The sequence below is a fragment of the Myotis daubentonii genome, chromosome 14, assembly GCF_963259705.1.
Source record: "Myotis daubentonii chromosome 14, mMyoDau2.1, whole genome shotgun sequence".
Classification (NCBI taxonomy): Eukaryota; Metazoa; Chordata; class Mammalia; order Chiroptera; family Vespertilionidae; genus Myotis; species Myotis daubentonii.
Genome location: NC_081853.1, coordinates 10,903,919 through 10,919,154, shown reverse-complemented (window position 1 = coordinate 10,919,154; position 15,236 = coordinate 10,903,919). Strand labels below are relative to the sequence as shown.

General features: G+C 39.6%; 1 protein-coding gene and 1 long non-coding RNA gene across 4 annotated transcripts in view; one reads left to right on the top strand and one right to left on the bottom strand.

The window, feature by feature from the left end:
- Nucleotides 1–15,236, top strand: part of PTPRG (protein tyrosine phosphatase receptor type G) — a 656,388-nt gene that overhangs the window by 636,403 nt on the left and 4,749 nt on the right. For all 3 annotated transcript variants that reach the window (XM_059663089.1, XM_059663088.1, XM_059663090.1), the window contains 7 exons: nt 388–534; nt 2,592–2,685; nt 3,501–3,577; nt 4,071–4,199; nt 7,551–7,697; nt 8,269–8,411; nt 14,856–14,991. In XM_059663089.1, coding sequence (XP_059519072.1) covers nt 388–534; nt 2,592–2,685; nt 3,501–3,577; nt 4,071–4,199; nt 7,551–7,697; nt 8,269–8,411; nt 14,856–14,991 — 873 coding nt within the window. The remainder of the gene's footprint in view (nt 1–387; nt 535–2,591; nt 2,686–3,500; nt 3,578–4,070; nt 4,200–7,550; nt 7,698–8,268; nt 8,412–14,855; nt 14,992–15,236) is intronic.
- The window catches only part of LOC132215237 (uncharacterized), a 38,078-nt gene continuing 36,367 nt past the window's right edge, over nt 13,526–15,236 (bottom strand). Inside the window, exon 3 of the long non-coding RNA XR_009448489.1 lies at nt 13,526–13,886. This is a non-coding gene — a long non-coding RNA (uncharacterized LOC132215237). The remainder of the gene's footprint in view (nt 13,887–15,236) is intronic.

The following is a 15,236-nucleotide window of genomic DNA, read 5'->3' as shown; positions in this document are numbered from 1 at the left end:
CAGTTCCTCGTGTTGTGGTGACCCCCAACCATAACATTATTTTCGCTGCTACTTCATAACTGTAATTTTGCTGTTATGAATCGTAATGTAAATATCTGATATGCAGGATGCATTTTCATTGTTCGCGACCCAAAGGTTGAGAACCACTGGTTTGGGGCATGGTAGGGAATATAGAACTACACTCGGCACAGTCTCTACCCTAAACTAAGTTACAGTGGATAAGCAAGTAAGCATAGGGGCAACCCAGATAGGGGTAATGCTTAAAGAAATCCATGGGGAGGTCCCTGCTACGGGAAGAGCTCATCCAAGGTCGATTTTAGGGATGGGGTAGAGGTGGCCGCCCCTTAGGGGCCCCGCTCAGTGACTGCCGTATATTGTGCCTGTTAGGAGCAGTACATTTTCATCCACGATGCCTTGTTGGAAGCCATTCTTGGAAAAGAGACTGAAGTATCTTCAAATCAACTGCATAGCTATGTGAACAGCATCCTCATACCAGGAGTAGGAGGAAAGACACGACTGGAAAAACAGTTCAAGGTAGCGTTTTCCTACATTTCTTTGGTGAAAAAGCAAGGAATTAAGAAATGCCACGAGTTTGGGGTCATGTCTTCCTTTGCATGAACGTACAGACTGAAATGGATTACTGTTTATACTCCTCAACTGTAATGCAAAGAAATACAGAGTTCGACCTCTGTCTGCATTGTTGGGGCCCAAGTAGAGAGTGCGGTGCTGCATTTTCTTCCGACCCATTTACAACTGGATCTGAACGTGGCACCAGCCCCTGACCACAATGACATAATGCTTTGGAATCAGTCCCCACTGTCTAAAAAATACCCTACCCTATCTTATCCTTACTAAGAACAGTTATTGAAGACTATCCTAGCAGATAATTTAGAAACTAGGAAAGAGCTGCTAAAGAATACTAGAGAAAAGTTAACTTTTCCTAAACGGTTGTTTTCTTTGATAGGGGCATGACATTTAAAAGCAGTTAAGGTTTATATGGAATGGAGTAAAGGTGGAAAAAGAGACTATAAGGGTGGTTAACATAATTAAGACTAGAAAAGCTGTTACCTCAAAGGATTTATTATAACTTGCTCTAATCTCTAAGTGCTTTTCTATTTCCTAGTCTCTCAGTCTTTTAAATTCTCTTTTTTTGCATTGTTCCATGTGTAATTTCTCATTTTGTATCAAGGTGGGAAGAATGAGATGAGTCTGTACAGTTTTGGTTTTGGTTTTCATGGTAAAACTTTCCATGGACTCTGAAACCTTCATTTGCTTCTCCCCTGAAGAAATGAGACAGCCAAGCAAATTATAGCAAGTGATGTGAAGTGAGCAAGATTAATTTCAGAGTTCAATCATGACAATTTCATATTTCTAGCTCTCCTTCCATAACATCCAAAGTACTCTAAAAAAACATTTGAGGTAATTAGTGTCTCATTTTATGTTTAAAATGAATTCCTGTAAAATAATTAAGTACCAACATTTTTTAAAGGCTGCCTTTCCTGTTTCTGTAATATTTTACATGTAGTTTCTTTTTTGAAAACCATATTTCTGGCAAAGGACTTATGTCCAAAATGTACAAAGAGCTCTCACAACTCAACAATAAGACAAACAACTCAATCTAAAATGGGCAAAAGTTTTGAATACACATTTTATCAAAGAAAATATACAAATGACCAATAAGCACATGAAAAGATGCTCTACATCATTCATCTTTAGGGAAATGGAAATAAAAACCACAGGAAACCATTTCATACCTATTACAATGTTGGTGCAGTACATGTACTTTTCAAAAAATTCATCAAAGAAATCAGTTCATTCCATTGGGAACCAGGTAATTGGACCTTTTACAGACACTAACCTCTTTAGAATTTGAAAGGGAAAAAATAATCAGAAACTTAACGACATCCAGGGCCTTTGACATTAGTATTTAGAGGAGGCCATTCCCATGTATTTTATTAACATGAACCAGAATATAGATATACATGATTGACAAAGTGGTTCAACCAACTTATATAAACAGGAAGAATAACCAAACTACTGGGCTAATTACTTGTAACAGCCTTACAAAAATGTCAGTTCAGTTCAACGAAAATTTACTGAGAACTTAGTCAATTCTTTGAGAAGTCGATTAGTGCTTTTTGGCATAGCTCTTATGCCTGAAGGATTCCAAGAAAAAGGTTCACAAAACCAATGACATCAACAGGAAGAATCCGCATTCATCCAGTAAATATCTATTACCTAGTACCTATCACAAAGGAGCCAAACCCCTGGCAGAAGAAGTAAGACAAGCATAGAGACAACCAAGGTAACCTAGAGAAATACCACTCGTGAAACAAAAGTACTCTCCTAGCTTCTAAATTATCTGCTAGGTAGTAATCTGATTATTGGTATTTTTTTCCCAGATCATCAGGCAAATGCTATCAATTATACTTTTTTGGTTTTATTTTTTTTTACCTTTATTGATAAAATTTAACATATGTTCATCAAAATATCTTGAACTACATATTGCAAAATGATTATCACAACAAGGTTAGTTTGCATGTCCACAACTCTGCCCTTGACTGAAGACTAAAATGTTGTTTTTCCTTCAGCTGGTCACACAATGTAATGCAAAATACGTGGAATGCTTCAGTGCTCAGAAAGAGTGCAACAAAGAAAAGAACAGAAACTCGTCGGTAGTGCCATGTAAGATCTTAAAATCAGTTTGACTTGGTTGGGTGTGTTAGTATCTTTTCCACTGGAGAGTATGTAGCACTAATATGTAATCGGATACCACCCCGGGGAAGGTGATGTGCAGGACAACAAAGGCAATTTGATCAAACTGGGGAGGGCCAGCTCTCAGTGCCAGCAAGTCACTGCGGCTGCATGACATGAAGCCTAGTTTCAGTTCACCTCAAAGTGCAAGAACTAGGTTACTTCTGCCATGCGGTAACTATAAAAAAAGTAAAGTGTTATCCGTTATCACTCCTTTAAAACTTGGGTTCCCAAGACGAACCTGTACAGCGGTGACTATACCATTGAAGTATTCTGCCTATTGAGATCAAAGCACTGTTGCTAGGTGGTGACCTTTGTATAAATAACTCGGGACACGGGCATAGGCGATCATTGGAGAGATGATCTCTCCTGGGAAACACCACTGTGTTTTTAGCCCTTCATGGGGAGAGAGAGAGATGGATAAGGGGATGGCAAAAGAGCGAAGTAAAATATGGCGGTGCGATTGCAGGAATGTGAAACCAGAATAAACCTGATCTGAAACCTGCCATCTGCACAGAGTATTCGTGATGTGCTGTGAAAACGTCTCCCACAGTAAAATGTTCCTGCACCGCCTATGTCCTGGGAATGTGTAGCGCATTTCATTTTACATCCTGCTAAGCTGCTAACACTTTAGCTTGGCTAAAAAGAAAGGGGAGCCAGGAGGATGTTACCAGGTAAATTTTAGAACGCGCTGTTGGTTCCGTGTATAACAGGCAGATGTGGCGTTTTCTTTTCGCATGTGACAGCTGAGCGCGCGCGAGTGGGCCTTGCACCGTTGCCTGGAATGAAAGGAACAGATTACATTAATGCTTCTTATATCATGGTGAGAGTCAACTGTTAATTATAAATAAAGTCAATTAAACTGAAAGGTGCTGAAGAGCAGATACCACCTATGTGATTGATTTCCTTTTGCAAAGAATTTCTCAATGTGTAATATCAAAATTAGAGAGATTTCCGTGTCTTGGAACCTCTAACAAAAGACCCCTAAGCATTGGGGGTACAAAAATGCTTAAGCTAAGAAAAGTGCTTGTTAAGGAATTAATTTTATTGTTAATTCCACCCATCTCGTCTTTAAATAAATGTTGAAATTACCATTAAGTAAAAACAGCAGGGGCAACTAGAAATGAATTGTACATGGAGAGAAAATTGTCTACACGTGTTAGCAGAAGTGCTTCTAAAAATTAGCCAAATGCACTGAATGCCTTTTTTCAATTATTTCAGTACGGTCCAAACAGTGCTACTTTATTTCATGAATATGTTTTACTACTGCAATGTTAGAATAAAATAATCATAATTGTTTGTCTTCCTACCTGAAGGGCTATTACAGGAGCAATGAATTCATTATCACCCAGCATCCTCTGCCACACACTACGAAAGATTTCTGGCGGATGATTTGGGATCACAATGCGCAGATCATTGTCATGCTGCCGGACAACCAGAGCTTGGTGAGTGAAGCACATCTGCTGGATGCTAATGAGCCGGGCGGCCTTCAGCATCCGTCACTTCGGTACTTGCCACGGGGCTGTGTCGTGTCTGCAGGTGCTCGGGAGGAGCCCAGACCTCTCATCTTTAACCTGCTCCCATCCCTTGTGGAGACTCAGTCACCCTCCCTGCCAGTTCATTACTTGATTCTCTAATGCTGGTGGTATCGCCCCTCAGTTGCACTGTGCATGGCAGTGCAGCAGCAGGTTTTGAAAAAGGTCTTTTTATTAACTTCATTAATGTATGACCTTCACCGACCTCTATAAACAATAATAGCAGCTAACGTTTTGAGAATGTAGCTGTATTTATCACTCCATGTATTTTTTTAACTTATTGGGGTGGCACTGGTTATTAACTCATTCATTCTCCTCTACAGTTGCATAACAGAGGTACTATTAATAGCTGGGGAAACTGAGGGAAGTAAGTTGCTGATGGCATCCATGAATGATCAAACAGAGTCAAGATTTAAACCTGAGTAGCCTGAGCTCATACTTTCAATCATTTTTGCTATAGTGTGTGTCCCAGCCACATCATAGAAGTATCTCCCAGCCACCCCCCAAAAAATTGTATAAAAAGTAGTAACACATTGCTTTTCCCTGCCATCGGTAAGGCAGAGCCATTACAGGGAAGGAGAGAAGGAAAGGCTCTCCCATTCCCACTTAAAGGTGTTTAAGAACCTCACTAAGCTACTACCTCTTTCTCTTCTCTTTAGTCCTTCCCTGTTGAGCTCTCTAAACTACGTAAGAGAAGGGTCAGCAAATGTTGTGCTTAGATCTCTTCCTTTCAGAATTAGTTGGGTTCAGAGGTTGCTGTAAGGACATGTGAGCACATGAAGTCTAAACGGCACGAGGATCTGCCTCATGAGTGTCAGATGAGTGAGGTTCGAACAGTGTGATTGAACCCTAGTCTGGGTGACATGCATTTGACTGTGTGCCCAGTGAGTAGGAACTTCTTCACTGTCGCATTCTGCTCCAGCTTCAGAATACCAAGGCTGCTTCTGCACCATAGAATGGCAACCGAGTTGAGAAGCTGAAAACCGAGTGTAAATTTTCAAATTAGCTGGCAGTAGGGGTCTGTTCTGTTGGCATGAGGAATTTGGAGGCATGTAGGGCTGTTAAAACATTCATTTGTTGGATGAATTAGTATTTTATTTTCACTTAACAGAGGACAGTCACCAAAAGCATGTACCCAAAAGCTCACTGTATGGGGAGGCTGGACCAAACGCGAGGACACACGGTCTGCAGACAGTGAGGATATAGGAACTGCCCTGGGCCACGTCATCTCAGTGTCGCCGAGGCGTAGGGGGGCTGCAGTAGCATCACACTTGTCTGTACTTTCAGCTCCAGTGCCCAAAGTCAGATTCATTTATTGTAGTTTTTCCTAAAAACCATGTCTCTGGCCAGTGGGTCTCAGTGGTTAGGGCATCGGCTGATGCACCAAAGGGCCTTGGGTTCAATCCCCAGCCCTGGTCAGGGTGTGTGCAGGAGGCAACCAACCTATGTATCTTTCTCACATTGATGTTTCTCTCCCCCCCACCCCTTCTACTCTCTCTAAAAATTAGTGGGGAGAATATCCTTGGGTGAGATTAACAACAAAACATTTAAAAATGTTTCTGGACTCCTATTTGTTTGTATTACTAGTATAACTTTACAAGACCACAATTCTGTGACTAGCCCAAAAGTCACTGGTTCCTAATGGAGAAAGCACTGTTAGAGGTGCCTGGACATCTTTGACCTCTGTAAATATATTTGTCACAAAACAAGCATGAGACCAGGGTGCCTACTGAATTAACAAGTAGCATTTGTTTTTCTCCGTCTTTCAAGATGATCCATTATTCCCGTTTACTACCTGTATTCAAAAGTTTCCCTCTGCCTTCCTTTCACCATAACTAAATCCCTCTGGCAGCCATTAGACCAACTCCATAATTTACTATTCATGTTGTCCTCATAAAAGTTCTCTGAGATAGGTAGTTTTACTGTTCCCACTTTGCAGCCATGGGATGGAAGGCTCAACTACATTAATTTATTCAGGATCACATCCAACCCTAAATCTTATGCTTGGTCTGTGCATATTGGTTAAATTTAGTGGCCTTGTCCATCATCAATTACCTTGTTTTTAATATCTGCTAAAAGGGCCCTACTTCCATCTCCTTTGGATGAAGTTTATTGAAACACTGACAGTTACAGACTTCTTCTGTATAGCCTGAACTCAATCGCTAATCTGCTTCCCCTTATGCTGAGCTTTAAAAATAAAAATGTACTTGGCAATAGCTGTATTGAAACTTGAAAGGGTGATAAGTCTTATTGGACTGTTGGCTCATTTCTAATGCAACATTGTAATATTAAACAAAACCCTCTTTGTTTTGAACACTATTCAGAATTATTTCTGACTTCACTAGCAGTATCTAAGCATTTTCAGGAAAATGCCCAAAGAAAGTTTAGTTTGTCATAGGAACTGATTAGGAAAGGGAGGAGGGCTTATTGTCAAAATCATTGTATTGTTCAGCCTGCAACAATTAACTTTTTTTAGGTCTCCATAGTTTTCAAGGATAGAATTCAAGTACGAAGCCTGAATATTTACTTTTAATCTTAAAATAGATGAACATTTTAAAGCTTGCCTGATTCAAGGCTAAAAGGCTTTCTGTGTTAGCCCCTTTTGAAACCTAACATCATGTACTAACTTTTCTTTTAAAGAACACTGTGTACCTACAGCCAAATGCTATTTATGTGCAGCCTCTGTCCCTTAACACTTATCAGAGATTTTGGCCAACTCATGGCCCTCTCTGGAGTCCTGTAAAGGCCGATGATAAAAATCCCTTACCTCACCAGTATATTGCAATCATTAAATAAGATAGAGAATGTTATTAAAGTCCTTTGCAAAATGTTAACCAACTGTGAACTATTATGAACATAATCCATAGGAAATGACAATTAGCCTTCGTAGTTGCTTAAGCAATTATGAATAATAGCTTAGAATTAATTGGCCTAAATCCCGTCTCCTTTTCCATGACAATTATATTACAGAGCACTTCTCAGCTGCAGCCAGTGCATCCTCCATAGATGCATTTTGGTTGTTAGAGTGACATAGGTGAGCATTGGTAGAAATGGTTATGATCATGTATGTTTTACAATAGAATACAATAAATAACCAATGAACTCAGCATGATTAGATAAGGATATAAGTCTATGAACCTAATTTAAAAGGTGACTTGAGAGGTACGGCAAACATAAGAAATCATTTTGCAAGAGCAAATTCATATACAAATGTTTGGCAGCACTGCAGAGGATTTTATCTATGTATTTTGGTTCCCACAGGCAGAAGATGAGTTTGTGTACTGGCCAAGTCGAGAGGAATCCATGAACTGTGAGGCCTTTACCGTCACCCTTATCAGCAAAGACAGACTGTGCCTCTCCAATGAAGAACAAATCATCATCCACGACTTTATTCTGGAAGCTACACAGGTAACCTAACCCTCAGTGCTGAGTAATAGCTATATTTGGGCAGATTGGCCTAAGTAACAAGTAATTTACCACCCTCCAGGCAGGTCCAGGCATGTGAGTATGACTTAATGTTAAATATGTATACTTCCCCTTTTTTCACCTTCCCATAGTTGCCAAACATAACCAGCTCCTCTGAGTGAGCACATACAAAGGGGCCTGTTGACATAATTGGAACAAACACTATTCTAGCACTCTGTTTTCTTTCCCTTCAGAAATGGAAAGCTTGCCGTGTGTTGCAGGGATGATGATAAGACTTTTGGTTACACAGTATTTTAATGTGTTGTAACTGCCTTCTTAAGGGACAGGTAAGAGGGGAGCTGGCTTATGATCTCCTAAGCTCTTCCTCTTTTTTTTTTTTAATTTTAAAGATGAGAAAAATTGTCACATGAAATTTTGCCTGAACAAAATAGGATTCTACTGTTTCACTGTCATGAGCTGCTCGCTTTGGTCTTTAGCTGCAAGAAGTGCTTTCTCAGGAGCAGGTTGCGGCCACGGATGGAAGAGTGAAATGAACCCTGTTGTCTTCCTGTAGGATGACTACGTCCTGGAAGTCCGGCACTTTCAGTGTCCCAAGTGGCCTAACCCAGACGCCCCCATCAGCAGTACCTTTGAACTTGTCAACGTCATCAAGGAAGAGGCCTTGACAAGGGATGGCCCCACCATTGTCCACGATGAGTATGTATCTGCTTCTTAAGTTTCAAGTTCACACGGTTGCCTGTTGCGTTGCTCCAGCAGCGAAAGGGAAGACATTTTAGACACCCGTTCGTTCCCTCTCAGGGACAATTCTGTGTCATTTCTAACATGTACCTGTGCAGGGTGTTGTAGTCCTGTCTGCACTTTAACGTGTCAAACCCTTCAGGTTCTAGAATTTGTGCTCTAGAAAGGGGCAAGTCCTGTATCTGAGCCCAAAACAATAGATTCACATGCTTTCCAAGGTTTTGTTTCAATAACACAAATCAGTTAAATGACTAATTATCTATGTTTAGATAGTTACCTTTATTTTAACACTCCTACACTGAATTTTCAAAGAAATCTAGGGAAAAAACCTTCTTCAATATGGTTTAGTTGATTAGCAGTAAAGTTAAACTACTAGAATTTACAGTGTGCTTTGAAGTTTAGAGTTCTGTCTTTGGGATTTTAAAGGTAAAGAATGTAGGTCTCAAAGAGAAGCTGCTCCTGGCTCAGAGATTCTAAGGTACAAACAGTGCTCAGACCCAGCTCCATCCACTTTACTAAGAGGGAAAGGGCCACAGACAGGCCTCATGGTGTATGGATATCTGGACAAACCTGTGAGTCGGCTGTATAGAACCTCACCAACCTTTAGCCAACATGGCACTACTTACACAGCCTCAGCTCTAGTTTAGTTCCCAGGGATCTAGCTTTCTTGGCCCACAAATTCTCAGTGCATCCATCATACTCATTAAATTACCAACTACTTCAATAGCATAGGTATTAGTCAGTTTGAAAATAAAGCTTATGTTGTCCCTCCCCCCGGCTCTTGAATTTATGAAATAATTGAAAGGGCACAAAGATTTTTGACCTAGGTCAGCACCTTTACCTCAAATCCAGAGTTCTCTTCTATCTAAAGGAAGCTATTTTACTGGCTGCCTCCTTAGGAAATGGTGACTATTGCAGAACGTTGGCCTAACTTAGATTAAGAATTAAGATTAGAAGAGCATTATAGTCCAAACTTCAGTTCGTGTGAAAGCCGCCAACAGTGTATAAAAACAGCACACAGACAGCCTCAAAATCACTGGGTAGTTGTTGCTGGCTATGAAACTTTAGGGTAGGCAGTGATAAATTTAGGGCTGATTCTAGAAGGTTTTTTCCCCCCGACTAAAGTGAATCATTTTTAAATTACTTCTGGGTGTTACCATCTCCTATTAATTGAGGCCAAAGAATAATGTTGCTGCCCAAGTTCTAAGACTCACTTGGATGGTATAATAATACTCCAAGGGATTTTGTCCTAAAATCAGTAAAACACTTAATCTTTTAGTTTTATGGTAAGGGAAGGAGAAAAGAAAAAAACACCACCGCCTTCTTAAACAGTATTAGCAGAACTGTTTCATTCATTTATTTATATTCAGCTTTTGGGTGTATTACTCAATGATTTTTATTTTATTCCACCTCTGGAATCATCAAAGGTAGCTGTTCCTAGGCCTAAATAAGAAAAGATAAAGTTAACCCTAAACCAATGGGTCTACAAATATCATATAAGTGATGGGGATGAAAACCACCTAAAGCCGTGTGTTCATTCATGTCTCCATCCACCATCATTAGGTGATAAGCGATTCCACAGAAATTACTTTTCCACATTACTCAGGAACAACGTTAAATTTTTAAACAGCTGCCAGCACTAGTGCAATACTCTGAATGCCAGTTACCTTTCAGTACCTATATCCCTTCATGACGGCCTACAAACCCCTATATGTAGCTTATCTGAAACCAAACCTGTCCTCTTCCTGCCGGCCCCATCTACCACCTCTTGTTGCTGCTCCCCACCCTTCCAGCACAGCACAAATTCTCTCACAGTCTGGCCTGCTTCCTCTTCCAGCTGCCAGCCCATCCTCCTACAGGCCACTTTCCCTGCCAAATCTCTTTCCTCTGAGGTGCCCCTTCATTCAACACACTGTTCAAAAAGTATCACTCATTTCAGAGGTGATCATCAAAATCATTTATAAACATCACATCCTACCAGAGCCGTTCCTATTTATCAGATATTGTAACTATTTGTCCACATGACTGTTGAGACCAGCAGTGGTAACTCTGTCATCCCAGCCTCCATAGGGTGAGGCCCAGTGCCTGGCACACAGCGGGTACTATGCTTCAGACTGTGATGACCTACAGAAATTCAAGGTTATGTACCCCGATATGAATTTTTGCCAGAGAGCCTTGCACCTGGTTTTTTGTTGGATTTGTCAATTCTTCTGTGAACAGTGAAGCCAATTTACAAAGCATTTTAAGCTCAAAATTAGCAGTGAGCAGACTTGGAGAGAAGACCTGAGCACTTCCACTGTAAGTCAGAGTTTAGCTCTTAGTGCCCAGACTTTGGTCTTCATAGCAATCTTTTTAACACCTGCTTTCAGGATCCTCAGCTGTGTGCCAGGTAGATGACATTTCTAGATCAATGATAAAATTCCTCACCAAAACATAAACTAATGCTCTTTGAGGGCAGGCACAGAATCCTGTATTCATCTGTTTAAGTCAATTCTGTTCAGAGCTGAGCCATATCATTACTGTCAGGTTTTTACAAGGGAGTCTGTTTCCACAGAAGTTGGGAGATAGGTTCTTACACAGTCTTGTGAGACAGTAGGTTAGGCCCTCAAGATAAATTTTAAAAAAAGTTCAAGGAATTAAAAGATAGAAGCCAGCAGTGATGAAATGGGGGCAGGGAGGAGATAATAAGTCTAATGAAAGATAGAACTTTGAAAAATGGTGAGGAAAAAATTTACCATATATCTGTAATTACATGAAAACATTTGAGAATTGTTAATATCCTTAGGTGTGATGATAATGTTTATTTTTTTTCAAATCCTTATCTTTTCGAGTTTCATAACAAAATATTAATGAATACTTGGGATTTGCTTCAATGTACATGTGGGAGGAAATAGAGATAAAACAAGGTTTCTCTTGAGCTGGTGACTCTTGTGATTTTTCGAGGGCTACTGTACTATTGTACTTTTTTGTAGGTTTGATATTTTCTATAATAAAAGGCTAAAATAATAGAAGTATTTTAAAGGACACAAATATTTAAAACTACAATTCCTACTAGTAAACTGTTTTATGACTTACCTTTATTGTTGAAAGTATGACGAATATACCACCCTTTCTTCTCCTTACCCCCACTCCCCCCAGGCTTTTCACTGCACTGTTGTCAGCATCCATGTGCATATAAGTTCTTTGGTTAATCTCTTCCGGCCCCTCTCCCTTCAATCATAAGCATAATAAGTAATACTTTTTGAACATACGGTAGATGTGCTAGTCTCTGTTCCTAGCCATTTACATGTATCAGCTCAAATCTAGGCTCTAGTCACCAGCTATGAGGCTTTGGCCAGTTAATTCACCTGAATGTGCCTTGTTTCTTCAACCTCAAAATGTGGATAATACTAGTACCTAAAAATAGGTTATTGTGAAGGTTAAGTTGATGCATATAAAATATCTAAAAAAGAGCCAAGCAACATAGTAACCACACATTAGCGATGACTAAGAACTGAATAAAAGGATGATTTCTCCAAACTTTGAAGGCCACTAAGTTCTGACAGGCTGCATTTAAACAACACACAGAATGGACATTAGAATATGGATAAAAATGTCTAAATACTGTCGAAACCAGTGTGTTATATTCAAAGAATTATACATCATGAAAAAGTTAGATTGATTCTGGGAATGAAGAGCTGGTTAAATATTACCAAAAAACTCAGTGAATTTAGAACATTACTATTAAAGGTATTGCTAAAAAATCAATAGATGTTGCAAAGCAAAATAGCACCTATTTATAATCCCCATCCCCCAAACTCAGCAAACTGCAAGTATAAAGCGTCCTCTTTAATTTGATCAATGTTATTTATCAGAAAAACCTATACTATTTTTATTTAATATTAAAAACTTAGAAGCTTTACCATTAAAGAATACAGCATGGTGTATCCTTGTAGTGCTAGAGAACAAAACTATCTAGGTCCTGACCAACACAGTAAAGCAAAATACTTAAGGGTTGAAAAGAGGCAAAACTGGCATTACTAGCAGATAAAGATATAGCCAACCTAGAGAAACAGTTCACAGATAATTAGACCTTAAAGAGAGTTCTGCCGTGTGGCCAGATACAAGTTCACCATATGAAAATCAACTTTCTATCAACTGAAACCAAACAAAATGCCGTGAGTCCATTCTTAGTAACAAACTTTAAAACACCTAGGAGTTAACCCAGAATGAAATTAGCCAAGACTATGAAGAAAACTATAAATTCTAATTGAAAGCATTAAAAAATATGCTGGAGCAATTAGTTACCCATGAGGAAAAATAACTAAAATCAGACCTTACCTTCCCCCAGCGGTTCTCAACCTGTGGGTCGCGATCTCTTTGGCGGTCGAATGACCCTTTCACAGGGGTCGCCTAAGACCATCCTGCATATCAGATATTTACATTACGATTCATAACAGTAGCACAATTACAGTTATGAAGTAGCAATGAAAATAATTTTATGGTTGGGGGTCACAACATGAAGAACTGTATTTAAAGGGCCAGAAGGTTAAGAACCACTGCCTTACACCAAAACCAGAATAAAATTCAGATGAATTCATAAAATGTGAAAACAATGTAAAATACTGGACTAGAGAAAGCATTCTCAAACAAGATTCCAAAAAAGCCAAAAATGAGAATTTGATCAACTTGATTACATCTAAACTTCATTACGACGTAAACAACCACAAACAATGTGAACAGAAACTAAAGACTGGAAAAAATACTTGCAACATGTGCCATAGGTAATATAAAATAACGTCTATGAATCCATTTAAAAGAGATAAACCTATTAAAGAAATGTCCAAAGTATATTAATAGTCAGTTTCCGAAGAGGAAATATAGATTGTCAATAAGCAAAAAGATATTCAACTTCCCTGATAAGAAATACAAATTAAAACAATAGTAAGTTTTTCACCCACCAGATTGGCAAAATAATTGAACTTTAAATTGATGAGGAAAGCCCTGGCTGGTGTTTCTCAATGGTTACAGCATAGGCCCGCACATCAAAGCATCAAAGGGTCGTATTCCTGGTCAAGGGCATGTGCCTGGGTTGCAAGTTCGACCCCAACCTGGTGTTTGGGTATGGGAGGCAACCAATTGATGTGTCTCACATCAATGTTTTTCTCTCTTTCTTCCCCCCCTCCCCCTTCCTCTTCCATTCTCTCTAACTGGGTGAGGATTAACCAAAAAATAAATACATAAATTAAATGATGAGGAAAAACCAAATATTCTCATGCTGGGAGAAGTGTAAACAAGTAACCACCACTTGGGAGAGAAATTGGCAATATCTTGAGAACGGAAACAGGCATACCTGTGACCCAGCTCTTCTCCACATGGCTCCTCTTCCGACGCACGCCAGATACACATGTAACCTAAATGTCCGTCCTTGCGCAATGCGTGAGTCTGGGACGCCTGTAGCAGGTGAAAGAATGAGCTGGTTGAAATGCACTGACATACTGACATCTGGAAGGCTGCATCCAAAATTGCAACCGTTTTTTTTTGTTTTTTGTTTTTTTTATCTGTGGATCCTTTACCTCTAAAATTGGAGTGATTAAAGATGTAAAAATCTGTAATGTTTTCATTTGATGTAAGAATAATGCAGAAACTGCATACTTAATAGTTTTTAACAGCACAGTAAACACAGGGCATCTAAGTCCTAGTCTCACTTGTACCAGAAACACCACCTTGAACAATTGTATTTAATCCTCTGTTTGCTCATCATTCGTGTGGAAACTGCATCACAATTCATAGGAAAATGGAGCTGCCGGCCTGGGGAAAAGTCTCCTTCTCCCAAGACTTTTTTAAGCAACGAGAACCGTATTTTTCAAAGAATTTTACAGAAGATGCCATCATTTAGAAAGCTTTGTGCCCAAAATACTTAACATGGAACTCGTTTTGAGAATTCTCTGATTGCATTCGAGCATTGTATGTCCATTTTTATTCATATTTTGTAAGTTCAATTTAACTGTTTGGGATTGTTCAAAAAAAAAACACACACACAAAACTTGTAGAGCCTTTCACCTTTCTACTTGTTCAATGGTTTACAGTTAAAGTTCTGATATTATTGTTCCGACCATATTATCTAACCCTTCCAGGCATCAGATCTTCTGTATCTCTCTAAAGTCTAATTTTGAACTTCTCCTTTCATCTTAAACATTAAGCTAAGTATCTGATAAAGCCAGTTTGGGAGGTTTTGCACTCATAGAGCAGTGTCATCTTTATCTCAGGTTTAGCCTCTAAATCTCTTCCCCCGTCCAGTATTTCATTCATTTTTGTGTTTTAGCGGAAGTGTCAATACAGTCTACTTAGCTTCTATGAAAATATGCGAGGGTCATTCCAGTCCCTTAGTAGATCTGAACTAGCATGTCCTTTCTTCCCGAGGTATGGAGCGGTTTCAGCGGGAATGCTGTGTGCCCTCACCACCCTGTCCCAGCAGCTAGAGAATGAAAACGCTGTGGATGTTTTCCAGGTTGCAAAAATGATCAATCTTATGAGGCCTGGAGTTTTCACAGATATTGTAAGTACTCTGCTTATTTATGACGACTATACAACATCAGTCAGAACTCAGGCTGCGGAGCAGTGGTTCCCAGCAGGGGGTGATTTGGGCCCCCTCCCCATCCCCAGGGGACATTTGGCAACGTCGAGACACTTTTTTTGGTTGTCACCACTGGAGTTGGAGAGAAGTGCTCTGGCGTCCAGTGAGTCCAGGGATGCTGCTGAGCATCCTGCAGTGAATAAGCAGACCTCTAAAACGAAGAGTCT